Source organism: Colletotrichum fioriniae, assembly GCF_027942845.1.
Source record: "Colletotrichum fioriniae strain IMI 355084 chromosome Unknown scaffold_1, whole genome shotgun sequence".
In the NCBI taxonomy this organism is placed as follows: domain Eukaryota; kingdom Fungi; phylum Ascomycota; class Sordariomycetes; order Glomerellales; family Glomerellaceae; genus Colletotrichum; species Colletotrichum fioriniae.
In genome coordinates, this window is record NW_027076837.1 from 760,789 (window position 1) to 782,385 (window position 21,597).

Consider the following 21,597-nt stretch of genomic DNA (forward strand, 5'->3'; position numbering starts at 1 on the left):
GCGAGCCTTGTGGAGAGGTATTCCAACGGCCTGCAGATCTTACGTGAGTAATTCAAATGGGCCGCAGCAACGCATAACATAAAGTGACCCAATCCAGGAGACACCGAGACAAGCACCTAAGGCCTTACCAGTGTCTTTTTTACATGCCCGGAGCATTTCCAAGCCAGTGCACAGAGAGATTCGCTGCCGAGAAAGATCTAGAGCGGCATCACAACGTAACTCACAAGAAGAGGGAAAACGTGGAGAAGTACACGTGCGCTGACTGCGGGACTGAATTTACAAGAGATGATAATCTCGTGCGCCACAGGAATGAGACTTGCAAATCTCGGGTAAAAGAGGGATGATAAGTCAGAGGGAGCATTGTTCTGGAATATGGAGCATTACAGATAGTAATGTCATATTTGGCCGAATGACCAGAGTCGTTGGACGAGGGGACAAAATGAATGCATGCATTGAATGAACAATCCTTGATCTACCTAAGTCTGAGGGTGGCCAGCGAATGTTTTCCAGCTCAGAAAATATTGTTTGCGTAGATCGGGAGTGATGCATCGGCAAAGAACAACTTAATGATCTCTCACATCATCTAAGGAGATCAAAACAGGACTAATTTTCGTCTCAAAATAACCGATATATGGCCAAATCCGACGCGCCGCTCATGCTCAGCTGTAATATTAACCTCTCGCTTACCAGCGGCCATAGAAAGTGCGGCTCCTCGAAGACCTGATCTGGTACCTCGGATATTAGCTTCTGAACCGCATTATGAGATGTGAGCGACTTGCCGTTGCAGGCGGTGGGAGGACGTGTATGCTGGGATGAATGTTTTGCGTAGCTATAATCCGAGTGCCGGCTTCCATCTGTGAAGGGCTGGGTGGTACACTTGTTCGCGCGGAGCCCACTACCCTACGGGCTCCTGAGGTCGCTGGTCTAGACATCTGCCAATCTCTCAACCCTTGACAAATCTTCTGCAGAATTTTGGGGCTCGCAAAGGCGAAGATTGAGCCCCAGAATGCCCCCACAGCCGGTCCCACAAGGGGCGTTACAATTGTTGATATCAGAGATGTGATTTCTGAACGAGCCCAGCCCTCACTTGCACGCTTGTCTCCTAGAGGTTGAGTTAGCACAGTCTGCTTTGAAAGCTCGACCCCAGGCGGGAAAACAAAGACGGCTTGATTGGATACGCAAAACCATCATAGCAGGAAGAGGTAAACATCAAGTTCACAGTTAGAGGTAGAAGGGAAGTTAAGCAGGCCGCTCACCAGTAGCTTCTTGTGTTGTGTTGGACTTGCACAACTCGAAAAGGACATCTCTTCGAGGCAGATCCGAGAGAGATGAGTCTCCAGGACTATCATTCTGCTTGAACGTCAGCATCTTGTTTATGATGGCAAGGTTCCACCAACCAGAATACTTACCAGTTGAGCAAGTATATGATGATTCATAAATAGAAACAGTACCATGATCGATGCTCCATGAGTGGTCCCAGTCTGCTTTTGCTGAAACACGTCGCCCAAAAGCACCAAAATCTGGATGATTTTAAAAATCCAAAGAGAATCGTCATTCTCGAAGACCGCAATCCATATAGCCGAAGCGTAATAGAGTCCCGTTTGAGTATCAACACGGATTCTATCGCCGCCTTTTGACATTCGAAAACCGTTCCAAAACTCCGTGACCATATCGAAACACAACACCAAGGTAGTTACTCGGTGAATCGTCGATGACAAGGTTAGCGCGTGGCTATCGAGAACAACGATAGGACAGACCGCGGCCCTCGCTACTACAAAGACACTGTCATCCAACTTTCGATGGGCAAGGATTTTTCGAAGTATTTTCATCGAGTTCTGCTTTAAAACGGTAATGAGAACTGGGTCCTGGAGTTGAGCCTATTAGAGATGGGTCCATTAAGCCAAAAGCAGCTACAACTTCTATCTTCATAGAAGAAAAACTTTCGAGTGAGCTAAAATTTCGAAGACGAGTACAAGACTCACGATATTCTTGAATGATGGCCGCTGCAGGTATATGCGTGATGGTTCTGTTCCGAATGATGAAGTCCGCTGTTTTTTCGATATAGCGGTTCAATTGAGAGCTCGATAGATGGAGAACCAACTTCAATTGCTAAAGCGGACTTCAGAGTATTTATGACTGTTTCCAACATGAAGACAACGTGGCGATAACGTAAGGTAATTGAGCCTCCAAAAACCACGAACCGCCGGTCTGCACAGTATTCATGCCAATGCGCAAGCAATGGAGAAAATAAAAAGTCCATTTAGATTTCTTTCAAGACCTATTTGCTTTGTCCGAGCTTACAAGGAGGTGGACTGATTGGGTACCAACCTTATGCCAAGCCACTCTCCTCCTGGTGTCCCCTCCGTCTACTCAGTCCGCCTTTGCATCAAACGTGAGGCACCTTAGGACATTGGCCTCCACATTCATTAATCTCTAGCCAATTATGAGCATTGTGCCGTTGACAACAGTAGTGCCTAACGGAATGCTGTAACGTTCGAAAACGGACTGACCGTCGTTCTTGAGAAGCGCTCTATTCCTCATTGGTCCATGACACAGCTTGTCTTGATTCAGAGGCGCATTCTCTGAGGGCGTGCTTATTATGTATTTCTTTGATGACCATAAGGAGCAAGTAATGTAACTTCGTCTTGCGTACGCATACCAGTATTTTGGTAAGATGATGGATGCCTTTAACGCAACTAAGGTCGATAGCCTGGCCAGTCTGGTGGCCATTCACAGTAGTAAGAATGATAGTATCTTGCGACATGTCCGGTCTATCAGAAACTTATAGCGTTACATGTCAATCTTCACTCTCTTGCCTGAGAAGCTTAATCCTAGAGGTTTGGGTTGTTTCTAGCTCAGAGTATGACCCCCGAGGTTGTGCTCGTGGACGTGCCAACACCATACTGAAAACCGTAGAATTAGCAAAATCAAGAAGAAGAAGCAAGCACTCAATACTACGGCCAAGGCACACAACGTATTGATCTGATCGCCCAAGGCAGGGTGTGCTAGTGATGTCGCAACTCGGACGTTCTTTCATTCCAAACCTTAGTACCTATCTTACATTCCTGGGTCTTCTATTTAGACCAGAAAGACGTAAAATGGAGGGCTTAAGTGGCGTCCAAAGCGTGGCAGCCACCTGAGCCAATTTTGCTGGTCAGAGCCGTTTGACCGGGACGAAAATGGGGGGCGCTGACGAATGCTGCCCGAGGGAATCTTTGGCGTGTCAACATCTCAATGATACATCTTGGGCAGCAACTGATATGGTCCTTAAGATGCACTAAGTTCTCTGGCTTTAGTTTTTTGTCTGATGACAAGTATTAAAGAAACAGTTTCGACAGAGGCGTCCCAATTCAACGGCTCTACCCAGTACTTCTCAAAGGTCTCCTTGTGAGTCGAGGTTGTTCTTTTGCAGGCCCCCTTTCCTTGCTAGATAGGTATTTCAGCTGTGTCTTGGTGATGGTCATGTGGCTGCGACATTACGTCTTTGCTTAACCGTTCCTAGCATGCATGGCCTCTGTGGCGTCGTGCATCCCGAAGTGTGTCTCTCCGGTAGCTCCTCGTGTATCCCTTCAGCTTCAAGGGGAATGCGACCGCGGGGACGTAGACTATTCTCACGCAAAGTTGAGGTGGAAGGCAACTGGGGTTTCACTTGAGTCGGTACTTCAGAGACGTGGGTAATGTAAGGTAGTCGTGTACAACCACCAAGCCTTTGGAAGTGCTGTATACAAACGACCTATGACTATGTGCTTCACCCTGAAGTTTCACAGAATTACGGCCTTAAGGAGCGTTCCAAACCCTGTATCAAAGGTTCCTTTGCAAGTTTAAATGTACAAGTACGCCTGCGCAAGGCTGACAAGGATGAAAGTCCTTTCGACGGTCTCTCCGATTTTTTACTATTCCTCTGCAGATAAAGTATGCGTGTAACATGTATAGCTTCTCCCTTTTGCAGCCATTCACTCCACCTCATGCCTGTTCCTAGGCCCTCTCAGTCTCCAATTTTCCTCTTCCTCCTCCAATAGCCTCTGTCCAGGCAATCGCACAGCCCTGTCCAAAGCCACAGGTAAACCTCGATGACGCCCTCTCAACATAACGAGACATAAGACTAGTTTGCTCCCGGGATGCCACCCTCCAGAGAAACTCATGGCATCTTTAGGAAGTCCAACAGATATGCCAACACAGCCGTAGCCCGATACCACTTCAAAAATGACATTGAAGACCGAAAAGTGGACGGGATCTTCCAGAAAGTGTGAAGTCTCTATAGTTACGATAATGAGAACAGCCAGTGCAAGAAGCCACAGATCATGTGCGAGTTGACCACGGATTTGCTGGTTCACGAAACTCATTCGAGTTTCAAATCCGCTACCTCTCTTCTCGCTTTTTGCAGCACCGACACCAGCAAAGCTTAGATTTTCTCGTAGAAAATGTGTCAAAATACCGGTACTGCTAGGGTCCCTGTTCTTGTCCGAATAGAGATAGACTGGAGATGTCTTATCATTTTCATAGATCCCTAGAGACCGCTCTTCGTAGATGTTGGAGTGTCGCATAGTAATCACCACGGGATACACGGAGATGTACATCATGATGACATACAGTACCTGCAGTCCCGGATAGGCAGAGGCTATTGGTATGACGTAGAAGCCTCCAGAGCGAACAGCTACAACTCAATCAGTGATTGTCCTTTTCCTACTGGAGCGTGAAGAGTGACATACCTAACGCTTGAAATAAGCCGTCTAGAACCCTAGCCCCAGCAGGAATAGCTTCAATGACCGGGTTACCGATATTGAGAACCTCAAATGCCATCCAGTCAATACCATTTGTCATGAGGACCATAAAGAAGAGCCACCACGTCGGTCGTGACGGGAAAAGATTAGTATAAACTCGACGTGGGTACTTCAGTATGAACTCCAATGTGTTCTTTAGCTCCACCAACATTCCCTCAGCGGTCGTCACTCGAAGTAGCTTCAACGCAGCCCAGAAGATGAGCCTCAGAAATAGCGGATAGGCCGTGTTACCCGCGAGAATGAGGAGGCCCATGGTTATGAGCACGAAATATGCCTGCTGGAAGGGCACTACGTTAGCGTCCAGTAATGACATTCCCGAGTTGTTGAATGCTGAGACGGCGAAGAATATGCCGGCCCACCACGGGTTTGCACCATTGGATGTTGCGACTGTGGGCATATTGTTTGCGATCCAGGCTCCGAGAGCAAGACTTCCTAGTACTTGCCAAAGCACAGAATACAATGGGACCACGATAGACAAGAGGTGAAGGGCCCGGTATTCAAGGCCTCCTAGACGGGAGCGTTCGGGCCCCGTAAGGGAGTGGAACTGGGAGCCGCGGCCCTCTTTGGAAGCGCTGAGAAAGGACAGCCAAGGTCGAGTAGACATCTTGTCTGAGAGGGTCGAAGGTGTTGAACGGCGAGTGATGTTTCCACTGGTTTCAATGGTAATGTGATTACCCTCGGCTTGAGGTTGAGAAAACGTCTCTCCGCCGATCAAGCCGGTGCCACTTGCAGCTCCTTTCTCTTGAGCCGCAGCAATACTGTTATTGGACACTGGCAGGCCCCCATCATGCCAGCTCCCTTCTTTCTGGGCGCGTGCGTCCTCCCGCAGGCTCTTTTCAAAGACATGCTTCCTCGCCACGACCGTCCATATCGAAACCCAAACAGAGCTACCGATAATGATAAGCAGCCATAGCATCACCTGCTGCCACACAGTCATTTCGCTGAGGTTGACTGTGTTGAGCCCGGCCTCCGTCATGGCGGAGATGACGAGGAAAAGCGAGTCGACATAGCTAATGCTGCCGTGTGGATTTGATGAGGCGTAGAAAATAGCCGATGCGAGGAGGGTCGTGCCGATAAAGTAGGCGTAATGCAGCGTTATGAAGTTTAGAGGTGGTAAGATTGACCGGGGTCCGCTCCTGGATGAATTGTCTTCATCCTGGTCGCGTTGACTAGAAATCGTCGCGGATTGTGGCATCGTTGGTGTCGACATCTCAACAAGGAGGTCGTCAATACCGTTGGACGCCGACCCGGCAAATAGATTAAACTTTCCAAATCGCGATTGCCAATTTCGATGGATCTGCGCAGCCAAGGCCGACTTAAGTTTGTGATGTTCAACTCTTAATCAAGGCACGCAACCTTTCCCTTGGCAACTACCTGAGAGGAAACAGTAGTAAAAGTCCACACAAAACGCCTGTCAAACACCTTGCCGTCAACACAACATTTGGAACCTTTCAACCTTTTCACAGCTCACAAATTGTCGGTGAGAGGGGGTCAGGGGTGGGTAAGAGCCACTTGACAAAGCCGAGTCATTCGTCAAAGGAGACAACAAAATTTCGCGCTAAAGGGGCATCGTCTGCAGAGCCGGTGCTTCTTCATCTCGCTTGGCACGTGGGCCCGCTGAAGCTTAATCTCACCGAGCTTCACCGAATGTTTAAAAGTCCAGAGAGCTCTCTTCAACCCAGCACCTCACATAAGCCATGATGCATGGAGCTTAAGGGGTCAACAACAAATATCGAGCTGCTTGAATGCTTGACAGAAGTTATTTCGCAGCGAGTACATTTCATAAGGTGGGACAATGGTTCGGGCAAGCCAGTTTATTCAAACATCCTACTCGTGAACTCCCAGCTACCATGTCCAAAGACAGCCAAACCCAGCCATGTGAAATCAAGCTCCAGAGTCCCTTTTGTCGTAAGATACATATGCCATGCTCCTCGGTATTTTTAGACCGGAATGAAAATTATAAAGACAAACAAAACAAATCCCCTCAGGACTCCTTCAGTCCACCCAGCTGCCTCTCCACTTAGAATCCGAGGAGACCGTTGAAGGTGGTAGCAACAGCAGCGCTCTTGTCACCGGAGGCCAGGATCTGAGCCTTGGCGTCCAGGCACTGGGTCTTGGCAGCATCGTTGGCCTCGCAGACGTTGGTGAGCTGGTCGCAGACGCGGTTGATGATGATGTTGGGGTTGAGGGCATCCTGCTGGCCCTGGGCAACGAGAGCGTCGGTGGGCAGGAAAGTTCCCTCGTCGGCCTTGCGGCCAGCACGGCCGGTCTGGAAGTCAATGGTGGGAGTGCACTTTCCGAAGTCAGCGGCACCGGTGGCAGCTCCACCGTTGTTGGCGTTGCCGGCGTTTCCAGTGTTGGCATTGCCGTTGTTGGCGTTGTTGTTGCCGGTGTTCTGGTTCTGGTTGTTGTTCTGGTTGTTGTTGTTGTTCGCGTTACCAGTGTTGGCATTACCGGTGTTGTTGCTCGCGCCGGCGTTCCCGCTGGCGGCACCGCCGCAGGAGCTTCCAGCGTTGGCATTTCCGGTGTTGGCATTGTTGTTGTTGTTCTTGTTGCCGTTGTTCTGGTTGTTGTTATTGTTGTTGGCGTTGCCGGTGTTGGCATTACCAGTGTTGGCATTGCCGTTGTTGTTGCCGGCGTTGGCATTGCCTCCAGCAGCAGCACCACCAGCAGCCTGGCCCTTGATGGTGAAGTTGGAGAAGCCCTGAGCCTGCATCACCTCGGCGACAGACAGACCAGTGGCGTCAAAGGGGTTCTGGAGAGAAGTGGCCGAGTTAGCGTTCTCGGCATCGGATCCGGTGACGGCCGGGTCGACGAGGGGCACGATGCCGCGGAGGGCCTCGGTGGCGGGGAGAGAGGCATCACCGCAGATGCTGGGGACGCTGACGACGAAGGGGTTGAAGTTCTGCTCGGCGGCAACGACACCCTTAGCAGCCTCGAGAACGTCGGCGCCGGTACCGAGGGCGGCAATCTTGTCGGCGAGGGTCAGCTTGTCGCAAGGGTCGGCGGCAGCGAGGAGAACACCCGGGATACCTCCGGCGAGGGTGGCGGCTTCACCGGGGTTGCCAGCCTGCAGAGAAGAGACGGCTTGGACGGGGACCTGCTCCTGGCCGAAGCGGGCTTCGACAGCGGCCAGAACGGCGGAGATGAGAAGGATCTTGGAGTAAGACATGTTTGCTGATTTGAGGTTGTGAAGGGTTGATTGAAGCAACGGTTACTGGGTGTCGAAGAATCGAACAGAGTTTATAAGTTAAAAGTTGAAAAAGATTGTAATAGACCGGCTAGCGGTGTGTAGTTGGATCAGGACAAGAAAGAGTGTCGAGAACGTAAAAAAGTTCACAGAACTGAAAGATTGAAGAGTAGAGAAGGATGTTTGTTGGTTACTGGATGAGGAGGGAAGAAAAGAGAGTTGGGATGACAGGCGGGATCATCAATATTTTATAGATCTGAGAGTGTCCGATGTCAGATGAGAGTTGTTTCCATGATCCCACGGCTCTCTTGCTGCGCGCATAGGCAAGAAAGGGGCAAGGCGAGACAATCTGCGACGATGACAACCCATGATGGGCATCTTCCCATCCCTTCTAGATGCCGTTCCCACTTTCTCATACATGGGATCGCAGCCGAGAAGGCAAGCCTGCTCTACCTGCTTTCTGTCTTGCTCAGCCATCAGTAAACGCCGCCTCGTGGTAGAGTATGCCTAGGTGGAAGTCGCAACGTGCCGCAAAGTCCTACTCATGGCCCCGACCACCCCCTTAGCGACGATCATACCAGAGCAATGGGATGAAATAGCCATGGTGCGGCAAGGACGTCACGGCCATCACAGTGGTCCAAGTCGTCCGCGTGCTGCAAAGTGTCGTCCCAACTGGCCTCACACGCACAGTTTGTCTCATGTCGCCTGGATCGAGGATTCACCCAGGGAGCATGGGGGTTCGGATGGCCGCCTCCGTCCAGTCTCTTCTGTTCGGGAACACGGCCGAATTGACATGGAGGTGCCCTGCTGCCAACTCATGGTTGCTTCGGATTCTGCATGCGCCCAACCGCTGCCTTCTTGAGGGTGTTACGGTGATTGCAAGCGGTTTAGGCCAGGGCGGTGACGGCTTGAAGCGAGCTCAGCGAGAGAGTTAAGTTAGAGCCCCCGGTCAAAAAGTAGCCAAAATGACGAAAGGAGAATGGTTTGAATGGGGAGAAAATCCAACAGCATGGATCATCTGGAGGCGAAGGGATTCGAGGAAAGGGGTCTCTGCGCAACAGTAATGTGCCAAAGGGCCATTCAGGGATTAGCGTCCCCCAACGTCCCCCTAACATCCCCCGGGCCGAGCGTAGCACATCCCTGTAGCTTTCCAATAATTCTCTGCTTTCGGGGCCGAAGCGATGAAGAAGACGAGGGAAGAAGTCTTCTCCAGCACCCTAAAACCCCCCCGGCACGCTTTAAAACGCGGCATCGTGAGATGGAATCCACCATCATGGGGCCTCCACTTGGAAGCGGCATGAGGTTGACTTGGGCACCCGGCAATTGTCCACCATTCAGATCCTTTCTGTCTAGCTTGTTCCCCCAGCTTCGGCTACCACGAGAGGGGGGCTTGCGACATGATGCTCTCGGGGTTTTAGGGACTGTATCCTATGAGAGGGGAACAGGACGACGGTGAGCTGGTTTCGAGGGCTCTGCGACGCCGAAGAAGATTTATGCTAGGATGATGATGCTGACAAGAGAGAGCACTGGGACTTTGGGCGATAGGAAGACGTTGAACCTTTCGTCAAGTGCCATCCGATCCGATGGAAAGCTCAACCTCATCCTACAGGATAGAGCTGTCAAAGCATGCGTTGCACCAGTGCGAAAAAGAATGGCGCTGGGTTGCATTGCCTCGTACGAGTCGTAGCATTAAGCTCGCCAGGAACCGAGCGTGGCTGCTGGGAGGCTGAGAGTCTGAAATGCTCTAGCGCCTGTGTGTCGCGCATGGCTCAGTGGCCTGTAGGTCAGTTAATTAAAAAGTAATCTATCGCCAGTGCTTGTATTGTGGGCGGGAGTTAGTCCTCCCGGTTGAAGGGTCCGATAGATTAACTGAACCCGTGGCTCTGGTCCTCTCATATCCTCCCCAGATGATCCAGTCCCGAAAAATTTAGAGCTTGTTTTTTTGGACATGTCAGTTTCCCCGTAAATGATATTCAATGGGATGAAAAGTACGGTGCAAGTTCACTGTAACGAGAAACAACTCGTTGATCTGCGGCTTGACGAAGTCTGATCCGAATTACTCATCAATCCTTATGTGCTTTTGCATGCTCATAGCGTCTTCCCTTGCCGTCGATCCAGATTGACTTTCTATGCCCAGTGGCAGCTGTCAGTCTCACTTGGCTCTTGCATCATACCCATTGACTCTGCACTCAGTCTCGCCGCTCTTTACTTTCTCTGCATTCCTTGCTCTCTAGCCACTGCCCAGCGACGCTCGGGCTAGAGATCAACACAACTCGCATGGATGGCACCGTATAAAGCGACACAAGACCTGGCAAGCTAACTGAACCCCGGCGACGTTCGCTTCGGAAGCGCCTCTTTCTCAATTCCTCCCCCTTCGACTTCGGCAAAAGACTTGCCGTAGCCCTGGCTAAATTGCATTGGTTCTCTAGCCTACCAAGAACAGCAGGTCAATGGTTGACCGCTGTTGACAACGTCCAGTCCAGCCACAAAAAGTCAGGGTCTGTCAGGGATCTGTGCCATCCTTGGGTCCGCAGTCCATCCCGTTTGGGTAATCCCAGATTTCGAGATCGCATCGATCAAACAGCCTCATCAGGGGTTCCTGAGACGACTCCAAAACCTTATGGGTCTCGACCCGGTCCAACCAAACAACAACACTGAAAAACTTGCCTTTTCGGGCTTGTCAGCCCTTTTGACCGAAAAATACGTGCCGTCCATCTCTTACAAAGGAGTTAACCAGCTGGTCAGTTTTCTCACTGTAGTGACGACATCCCAGGCTTGGTTCCCAACGTGGTCAAGACGCTTCACTTGCCGCCTTTCGGTTCGAGGCCCGCCAAGCCGAGGCAGGGCGAAATTCTCTTTTTTCAGCTTCTGTGCCAAGAATTTGCGTCTGATCTGTGCTTCTCTCCAGCCTTTTCCTGAATTCTGTTTATTTTTGAGATGCTTACATCAATAATCTGTCGCAACTCCTGTGATCTTGGAATAGATTCAAGCCGTCTTGGCTGGAACGGGTTACAGGAATGGCGTACCAAGATCCAACGAAATATCCTCAGCCAGAGTTGAAGTCGAACTAATCTTAGTCGAACGAGGATAGGTCTAGATTTCCAATGGGCCAGACGTCTGCCTCTCGTGGCCCTGTCATCATCCTACCGAAATTAATTCAACTTCTCGACGCTTCAAGACGCGGCAGACGGCTAGACCTCGGAGTCTTCCGTCCATGCACACAAGATCTGACCTCGGCGAAGGGTCGAGGACCGTATTAAGAAGCTATATCCCCCGTTCTCGACTCACCCTGCTATCGAGTCAGGCAACTTGCAAGTCGTTCCACCTCATCTTCCTCGTCGTGCTTCTACTCATCGCATAACGTGATCTTCCCAAGCCTCCCCAGCCCCAAAGCTCGCCGGACTTCCGAGCTGACCTGATTCATCCAGATCCGTCCCAAGTCTCATATTCTGCTCGTCTGAAGTCTAGATTCCTTCCTTCGGCCCATCGCCTTCTTAGGCCCTTCTGTTAATCATGTCCTTTCTTCTCCTTCCCGAGTGCTAGGGCGGATCATATCTGTCTTCGCTGCAATAGCCGCTCCCACGTTCCGTCTGAAGCTCTAAAGTCTTGGGCCAGGGCCCCATCTCGCGGCGTTACGTGCTTACTTGCTTGCTCGGCGCATTATGCTCCCACCCACTCACATTTCGGCCTGATTCTCATCCGACCTTGAAGAAGGTGGAGGCATATAGGTCTTTTGGACTTTCTTGGCGGCATTGAATGTCAAGAGGAATCATTTTCTCTTCCCGATAGCAAAGTTTCGTACATCAGATTCCGCGCTGGCTCCCCTCATGTGACATAACGCAATGCTTCCACTTTCGATTGAATTCATCCCCAGATTCTTTCATCGGCCATTCAAATTCAGTGCTTTTCTCCTGTATTATAATTATTTATGGTTGAGACATTCGAGAAGAGTTTTGACTCAACCTGCGGGTAATCGTTGGGTGCATTTCCAACGACACGAACTCTAGTATTATTCAGTTGACCACACGACCTCTGCTACGCAACATCCAAGAGGCTTTGAGTCTAGTCTTTGGTATCAGAAGCTAATCGACTGCTCAGGTGTGTCTTTCACAAATGCTCGATTGGGCTTAAACTCTCTACTCATTTCCCTCAATACTCAGGATTCTTTTCTTCATCCTGTGCTCTCACATGTATTTCAGGTGCCACAAATGCGAGTCGGTGCCCCAGACATAGCAACCGAGAAGCGTCATGCAGCGTCCCATATGGCTTGTCTCCGGGAACCTGTACAAAGATCGCCAAGTTCTCGGTGCTGTTACACAACGATATTCCCGGCAGCGCCCGTGCCTTATTCCTTAAGCGGCCACCGCAGAAGACGCAAAGTCTATAGACTTGCGCCCACGTGAGGCGGGCTACAGATTCCAGGCTCGGGGAATACAGAGTATCAATTGCGCCCGGCGTTTAACTACCAAGCTTGACCATTCTAAGAGTAGTAATCTTGGAGATCTCCCTCGAGAAGCTTTCGTACATTTTCAATTTCATCCTGCCTGCCCTCTTTCTGCCGTTCGGCAAGAAAAAGGTAAGCTCTGTGACTTCATGTGCATTCCGGATAAGCGCCGAGGACAAGGCAGCAAGTTAGGCCTCGTCCCACTGCAAAGTGATGCTGATCTGGCGCATACGCGATATGAGTTCCGTCCATAGCTCTGAAGCCTCAATGTGTGTTCGTGACCAGCTCGGTCTCATATTCGGGTTGTTGAGGTTGGCTAAGGAGAATCAGGACGACGGCTCAAAATGGAAGTCGTTTTTAGCAAACAAGAGGTCCATTACTTCGTTTGGTATCATGCCCTTTGTTACGGGAATAATTGGTCTCGAGCAGAGGCAGATTTTTGCTGTCTTCGGACATACGCGACAACCCACCCTTTCCCATTGAGGCTCGCTGTAGATGGAGCTGAGGTTAGCCCAGAGCCTCTTTTGTAAAGAAACCATGTCTGAATACTCATAGATCATGTCGCGCAACTCTTTGGGAAGGCGGGAAAATGCTGGAAATCGGGCATCTGAAGTTGGTGAATGTGGTGGACTTGGTATAACTTGCTTGGGACTCTGTCCATAAGTCCAAACCACGGGTTTTGCGCGAAATTTTGATTCTTTGTATGCCATGGTAGAGGTTGTGTTCCTGTTGAGGCTGTAACAGAGAAGAGCTTCTGACCAGTTGTCGCTAAACGTAGTGGCTCGATTCCCAAGTAATTCTATCGGGTTGAATGTGCGAAACATTCATAGATAATGGAATACATCACGATTTAGTATGTGTCGTATACAAAGTCGCGGTCGAAGTCCCGTTGCTTTCCTTTGTTGTAGCATTGTGTTCACGAATAAAGAATTGTACCTCTTGCCATAAACGAAGCAAATGAACCTACTGAAGAGGCCGTGACGCGTCAATTTCAGGCTGGAGAACAATGCCCATAAGAGAGGTTCCCAAATGACTTCATACCTATTCCTAGACTACTTACCTTCATAGGGCTACCCATGTGTTCTCATAACTCTATCGAGTCCTTCAACGACCTAGCGATCAGTTTCATGGCAATGACAGCGAGGCATCTTTTTCAGTGCCGCGAGCGTTAGAAGCTAGGCACAAATTGAGCTCTTGGCCCTTTTCTTCATAGCGTATGACTTGTGACTCGATCGTGCGGCTCATCACTGGCGCCTATCAAAAGCTTGAAAATTTATCATGCTAAGGTACAGTAATTCAAGACAGGCATGAGCAGCATGTACATCTTCCAGATGCATACCAGGCTTCCGAGGACCGTAAATTTGACTCGCTTCTCATTAGTTACTTTATGATTTGCTTATGACTTTGCCCAGGTGGCTCCGGGTCTTGTCAGACACATCAAATGTTTTCACTTCAGCGGCCATCTGATAAGGCTCAGAACGTCTTTTCAGATCTCTCCCTAGTTTGGTTTCCCCTGTCCCGAGTTCAACAGGCTTCTTCTCAGTGGCAATCATGTATAAGATGCCAGATGATCTTTTTTCTTCACTGACAATTCCCCCAATTTGGTGATCCATATGCCAACGTAAACTCAGTTTATCTTACGCGCCTGATTTATGGTAGTCAAGTACCAGGAAGCCCCCCTAAGAGACAAGAAGTTTTCTTGAGGATGCTCATATTCTCTTCCGCAACTAGAACTACTTTTTTATCAATTGTCAGATTGTTAAGCAGGCCTATGACGCTTGAACTGAGCCACAATTTAGAGAGATTTCCTCTTCTAGGTGATTTTCATAGTTAGGTCCATAGTCAATTTGTCAAGTCGCGCTGTGATCTAGTGATAGCTCAAAAGACATCACGATTGGAGTCCAAAGAGGTATGGGAACAATTTCGCTTAGAGAGTTTTCGACGCTGAGTTGCAGCTGAAAACGGAAGACCATGAACTAGTATGCTCAGGGTTCTAAAAGAATCGTCTCCCCTACTCCGACTAATTGCAGTCATTCCGAAGCCGCACATAATGTGAACAACGTACGAGCTATTGTTAAATACTACTTCCAACTCGGTCTTACTTAAGATGCTCCATAGTACAAAGTAAAGAGCAATTGTCTGGAAAGGGTTTGCCACTTAATGATCTGGAGTCGCATTAGGCACTTATTGACTCCTCGATTCAGATTACACGTCGAAGCCGAATGCGCAAAGGATTTTGGCCCTTCACTGTTAAAGCTCGTTCAAGAGTCTCTGAGTAATCATTGAGACTCGCCTTTCTTGGACATATGTTCTGCTTAAGGAATGAGATTCCAGGATGAATGTGTTCCTATAGTCTCACCATTCCGTAAAACTTCAGCAACTTGACTCTATTCAAAGCTTCCAAGCTACGACTCTCTATAGAGAGTTCCATCCATCGTTTTTCATCGAACATTTCTGAAATCTCCTACTCCGCCTTAAAGATTCCAACGAATTGCAATGCTATCTAGGCTTTGTAACAGGTAGTCTTCGCAACTGACTGCTCAAGGCCGGTCACAGCACGCACAGCGTATGTCTGACCAAGAACAATTTGTATATCAATATTGGCTGCAAATTCATCCCTCTGCGTAGTTGCACAAAAATTGTGAGAAAGCCAACAAGTTGCGAAATTGATGTTGTTGTAATGGTGATTTTCCTTCCTCCTGGGTAGTTGAAGAATTGTGCACTTAGTTCAATAAAGCATTATCCTAGTCCAAGAGCACAAACAATGCTCTTGCTTCTCCAGTCAAGCTCAATTTATACCCTTCCATGGAATACTCGAACAATGCAATAACTTGGTCTAAGCTCCATCGCGGCTTTACCCAAGTGGGCACAGCGGAAGGATGGGCTCCGTCGCCATCTTGAGTCCAAGGACATGGAGGATCCGAAAAGGATCTCGCCCACTACCCAGCAATTGATCGCCGGCCACGGCTGGAAGCGAACCAGCTAATAGATCGCCTGGGTTCGGAGCGATGATGTTGCAATCATTGCTTGCATGACGCCTAAGTGACAGGCCGTTACTCAATGCTGAGAGGATGACGAGAACTAAGCGAGACACAATTGATTGAACCACTACCGGCGATGTGACTGCGCCCTTCCCGTGATCTACAAATACCGAAAACGCCATTTTAGTCAACTGTATTTTAACGACACGGCCAGAATACCATTTTCAATGTTGGCACGACGGCATTTATCTGCAATTCATCTGCAGCTTTCAAGGATGCAGGAGCACAGCAACTCCTAAGTCATGATGTTTACGGTAATTACCTGAAGCCGAGATTTGAGCGCTTGTGCCGAGCACTTCTTCAAGCGTTAGATGTGGTTTCATCAAATGTCGAGAGACTGTGAGGTTCGTAGCGCATCGTACAAAGAGTCGCCTATCCGTGAGGGTTGACTGCACCGTTTGCTGTCGACTTTTCGCAATACCATGACCCTATCGCGACAGCGGCGTTTTATTTCCCCGTCGCCGCCACCGCCACGGTCGCGCTTGTCGCCTGCGCCTCATATTTCCAATCGAAGAGGGAGCCGCCAAGAGGCGAAAAGACCGTGGAGCAAATGCGCGGCCGCCATCAACTGCTGAACAATGCGTCGCTCATCGAACACGAACCCAGCAGGGCCGAGCCGATTGGCAGACTGGGCCTACCAGTTGGCAGTGCCACTGAACACGAGGACTGGAATGCGACGGTGCGAGTTGACTCGACTCATGCCCCTCCTCTCCGGTCGTATCCGTGGTGTACAGCCACACTCCGTGCCGCGCAGATCTAGCAGCGGATCTGGAGCAAATGCTGGGAGCTGAGCGACAGACAGTTCAGGAATCCAACTCCAACGATCGGCCGAGACATTGTCTGAACTCTGAACACTGATGACGAACTCGAGTCAATCCTACGAATGATTGGAGATGGGGCGGCCATCAAAGTTTCGGGCCCATCTGCTCTTTTGCACCAACAACGGCAATGTGAACACGAAAACTTAGGGAAATACGCAATCATCGCTTTTCCCTCATCTGTTTACCACCCACTGGGCAGCAGCAATTGCGACTCGCGGCTCGAAACTTGCCGCGCTGAACAGGCACAGCCTGGGTTGTCAAGCTGACAACTGACAACTAAACTTCAAGGCTCACCTTACCACCCGTAACTCTGCCGCCCCCTGTGGCCGCCCATCCCGAGAGAGGGATCCAATTTCTACGCGCTGCGCACCCGCGGCTGGGCGTTCTGACGTCGTCTGGTGGGGGGACGTTTTTTTGCCCTTCCAATCCCCCTCCTCCCGTCCCATCCCTCCAGGAAAAAGCCCGTGAGGCCCTGACCAATTCTGACGAGTTTAGACCGGGGTGGAACTGGGCAGAGAAACCTTGGCCCAGTCGACCAGGTAGCCCTTGTCGCTAAGCGTTCTGTACCTGCGTCTGCCCAGGTTTTGTCCAGGCAATTTTCACCCCCCTATTGCTGGCCTCAGGCCGCCAACAAATCCTTCGACGAACTTGAATTTGGGAGGGATTTTTGCACGGAATTATCAGTGGGTCGAGAGTCGGTACATATCCACACCGAAAGGGCGGTTCCCTGTTCTTAATAGGCCATACCAAGAGCCTCGGCGGACAGCTCCTTTGCTCGCTTGGAGATGTAAAGTGGATTCATCACCGCGAGCTCCGGTTCGTTGCATAACTTTGCCATGGTAAATGTGTGCGCAATTCTCATCAGTGGAGGTGGGGAGACCATGGCGAAGCGAAATATCAGCAACAAAACAGCATTCCAAGAATCATATGATACTGGGCCCAATCTGAATGTGGTAAGTTATCTTGATTCAAAGTGCGTGTTGATGAATGAAAGCCACCTTAAAGCCCCTCCCATCCGATGATATATGCGTATGTATAAAAAATAATGTGATCATTATCCCAATGTCCCCGAAAAAATCATTATTCTAGTTGGTGTAGATATCAATGCTCGCTAACAAAAAATAGCCAATATCCAATGTACACATTACCATTGTATGGTCTGTTTCTCGTTTTTGATTCTCTCATGACGATGCCTTGATCTCCATCGACAGGGTCGGTACGCGGAACGTGACAACGTTGGTAGCTGAGAGCGCTTCGGAACCGAGACCCATGTAACCGAGATATGTCGAGGTCGTGGGGAAGTTGGCATTGGTCATGGTGGTCAGCTTTGTAAGAAGGGGGGCGAGATCGCCGACAAAGTGCTCGATCGTTGCTGTCGCCTTCCAGGTCAAGACGTATTGGTCCAAACTGTTCTGTCCAAAGAAGAGTTGGCTGCAACGCAATTACTATTAGCTTCGACTCCCATAATTTCCCAATTCGATCATGGATATCGGAAAAGCTACAACTTACAATGTGGTTCCGTTAATGGTTTCTGTGGTGAGTGCGCCGGCGCCATTCTGGTAACCAATGGGCTGTGTCGCGGCACCAAAAGTGCCAAACCACACCATCACTTCGTACTTCGCCTTGGTACTGTCTTGCGCCGAGTTCTTGTCGTCGTCCAAGAACATATCGATGGCGACGTTAGTGTTGGTGTCATTGTCGGTGAGCTCTGTCTCGTCGGTGTTCGTCGCAGCTGCGCCATCGGTGGTGTAGTTGCCGACAGAGTAGGACCACTCAACATCTACATTGATGTTTGAGAGCTTGGGAATAGAGACCGGAAGAGAGCTGCCGTCGACCTTGATGTTGGGGAAAGCGTGGACGGGCTGCGTCTCGGGGCCACGGGGGTAGCGCCATGTGACGTAGAACTCGGGGGCGCTGAAGTCGGTATCGTATGTCTGGTTGTTGAATGTGGTAACCTAAGGCGGGGGGAGCGACGGGTTAGCTGCGCTGCTCATGGACGATGGACATGCTCGGCGGCGAGGCAGCTTCACGCTGTGCAAACGTTGAAGCCGGAGTCGAAGACTTGGCCTTGGTGATACCAAACCCCGCGATGAAGATGGGCGGAGGAGGGGTTAAGAGTTGACGTACATTCATACACAAGAGACCATCTGAGCCTTCGGTCCAACCCCACTGGTTCGGGTTCACTGTTGCGTCAAAACATCAATCGTCAGCATGGTGTTGTCTTGTTGTAATAAAGAAAAGATCCCGTGTGTAGCCGCATTAACAGTAAGGACAGCCAACTGGAGCGGACAGCCAGGTTGCGCCCGCCCAGACAGGTTTCGCATTTCAAGGGAGCAAAAGTCAAAACAAATCTTCGGCTCATGCCATGAAGCATGACAAGGTCCGCGGGCCAGAACACACAAACAAAACACGGGAGCCCGTGTTGTTCTCAAGGAAAAACGCAAAATAGTTCAGATGACATAGAGACAGACAGCGAGCAGAGCATCCGCAACGGGGGAGGCTTGACTGCATCGTGGTGTTCGGTCCGTGCCGCCGCATGGAGCGGAGAGGCAGGTTCCCGTGAAAGAGACAGGCAGCGATGAAGATATCGCCAAAGACTGATGAGAAGAGTTGACTTACGTGTGTACTCCTGACCCCTGGACAGAGGGTGAAGACCCATTGCCTTGTCGCATGATACCATTGCCGTGATGCCATTGTTCTTTGGTATCGTGCCTGGGTTGTCGGGCTCGGTGAAAATTGGCGATTGTCCGTTTGAACTTCTGCCAGCATCGATTCCAATGAGGATACCGAGAGTCGCTCCGATGGGGACGGCCAGCAACACGAAGTTGACGACCCAGCGGAAGCCGAGGAAAGGCATCGTGAATAGGGGAAATAAAGAGTAAGGAAAACGATCGCAAGTGAGTGCCTTCTGCGTCTCTCTCCGAGCTGCTTTGTTGCAGTGATCCCTTCCAAAAGACGACGATATGGGCAGGCTCAGGCGGAAATCCGACGCAATTCGTCTACTTCTATTCGCAGCAGCACATGCAGAGGAGCGAAAGTGGTGTCGTCGGTGACGGTCGGATTCTGGTTTAGGTATGGGAGGGTAGGTAATCGATTAGGTGGGTGGGAGGTTCAGGTAAGGAGAGGTTCAAGCCAGGTCTGTCTGGTCAGGTAAGGGTATGTTAGGGAACGCGGGCGCGGGCCTCGACTCGTGCAGGTATCCAGGGAACAGGGAAAAGGGGGTGTGGGAAGGGGGCGTGTGTGGACTATCCGACCAAGTTCACAACCGTTGGGCGAGGCTTGCTGTGTGCGTGATGAGAAACGCAGTCACAGGCCACAGCAGCAGGAGACAGTAGAGTCAGACAGGCGTGACAGGTAAACAGTCGGAGAGCAGAAAGCCTTCAAGAGAGGCTTGTTCAATCGGTAGCAGTTAACCGCATGTCAGGGCCTGGGATTCGAGCGCAAGAATAGGCCAAGCCAATTGAAAATATTGAGAAGAAAAAATGCAGAACTGAGGCGCGTCGGGCAAACGAATGTCCAGAAAGAGTCTAAGAGAATAAGAACCCCTATCCTCAACCGCGGCGCAGCACGCCACCCCGGAAAGGCTTGTCCTCTTTTCTGCATCCCGCGCAGACTGTAATTACCTCGTCCTCCTTGCTCGTGCTTATGTTCACCAATTTCTCTGCCAGTCTGAATCCCAAACAAACCGGGCGCAACGCGATGGGCAACAGAGGAAAAAACAAAACGAAAGGACGGGAGTCCTGGGGCAAGCAGACGGTTTAACGCCTGGTCCGTTGGGGACGTTTACAACGGCTAAGATCTATCCGGGACCGGCTGTTTTTCGCCTCCTCGAAGATACAACCCCTACAACGCTGAGTCCTAACTTGTATGCGGATAGTATGCGGATGTGTGGTGGTCTATCCATTCCATTCCATCATCCCGCTGTTGTCCCCTCCACCGAATAGGCCCAAGGCTCAAGCCAACTTTGCCAGCCAGGCCGGCACGCCGGACATCTCAGATCACAAAATCGACGATTGCAGGTCCTGCTTCTAAATCGGACCGGCCCCTGGCCTAGCGCCAGTCAATGTGCCGGCTGCCTTCGGTCATCCTTGCATAAAATGGTACCCGCATTTCTAGAACACGAGAAAAAAGCAGGGATTTGTGAAGATAACGGCCCTGCAAGTGGATAAAAACCAGACTGCCATCGACGGCCTTGGACGCGGTCTCTGGGATGACCCTGGAAATCATTGGATGGCCCTGGGATGGCCCTTATTGGCGAACATTGTCATCCAAACAGTGGGCTCGGCCCCTCTTAAGGAAGAAGAAAATAACAGAACACACGGCAAAGGATGTCAAGACTGATCAAGATTCAAGAGTCAAGAGAGAGAGAGAGAGCTGCTGCCCGGTTATGGTCCCTGTCTTGCTTGCTGTAGAGCACCACGGAAAGGGTGGGAAGAGGTCAAGGAACTTGGCTCGATTCACCATTCATGAAAGCTTTTTTCGTTTTCCTCTGTTATGACTACTTCTTTCCTCCCCCTAATCATTAATGTATTCCAAGTGGAGACTCTTGGCCCCTAGTTATGTCCATCTTTTCTGACCGAAACATCCAATCCTTTAGTGGGCATATGCGAGCGGACGAGGGAGAACGTGCTCACAGGCGGCAGACTCTCCACTAACTCGACCCAAGAATCAAAATAAAATAGAAAAGAAAACAACAAACCAACGGCGCGGCGGTCGAACCCAGCCAGTAGGCTTTCGGGGCTTCGAGTGGCTTGATGGGCTTGCTAGGCAACACAAGCTAACCTGATCCCCGGCGTCCGCGCGCCGCTCACACCCTTGCTGCAGACCTCCCACACCCCCTCCCTTCCCTTTGGACCATGGCTGCTGAAGCAAGCGCTTGGCTGTCTCCTCCATGCCCAGTCCAGCTGGCTTGGTATCTGTTGCCAATGCCAATTCTCTCTATCCCACCCGGCTGGCACGACCTCTCTGCTATGTACGCATAGGGCTATGTAGCAGAATCAGAGCCAACTCCGATACGGAGTACTGCCTTCAGAAACCAGAGAATACGAAAGAGAATAGGCATTGGGAGGCAATAAGCCAGGACAGCTTGACAAGGCAGGCCACTCACATCCAAGGTGGCACAGACCTGACCCGGGGCGAAATGTGAAATGGGGCGAGTCCATCAACAGATTCACCATTCTCGCGCCCAGACTGGACAGGCCGATGATGTGGGCTCCATCAACCTGGACCTCCCAATTTTAATCACGTCAGGCTCTCGTCGGATCGTAATCAGGGCAGTGAGGCTTAGCGGAGTCCGAGTGGGTTCCCGTTAAGTCATGTA

At 50.5% G+C, this 21,597-nt stretch overlaps 2 protein-coding genes across 2 annotated transcripts; both read right to left on the reverse strand.

Annotated features, from left to right (window-relative positions):
• Positions 1–6,801: 6,801 nt before the first annotated feature.
• Positions 6,802–7,953, reverse strand: N0V96_000214 (uncharacterized protein; the record flags this gene model as incomplete). The annotated part of the gene is made up of 1 exon (XM_053191639.2): positions 6,802–7,953. The coding sequence occupies one exon, from the start codon at positions 7,951–7,953 to the stop codon at positions 6,802–6,804; it is 1,152 nt and encodes a 383-aa protein (XP_053050723.2).
• A 9,505-nt stretch (positions 7,954–17,458) lies between these two features.
• N0V96_000215 (uncharacterized protein) lies at positions 17,459–19,134 on the reverse strand (the record flags this gene model as incomplete). The annotated part of the gene is made up of 4 exons (XM_053191638.2): positions 17,459–17,708; positions 17,787–18,232; positions 18,405–18,460; positions 18,897–19,134. The coding sequence occupies 4 exons, from the start codon at positions 19,132–19,134 to the stop codon at positions 17,459–17,461; spliced, it is 990 nt and encodes a 329-aa protein (XP_053050722.2).
• Positions 19,135–21,597: the final 2,463 nt, after the last annotated feature.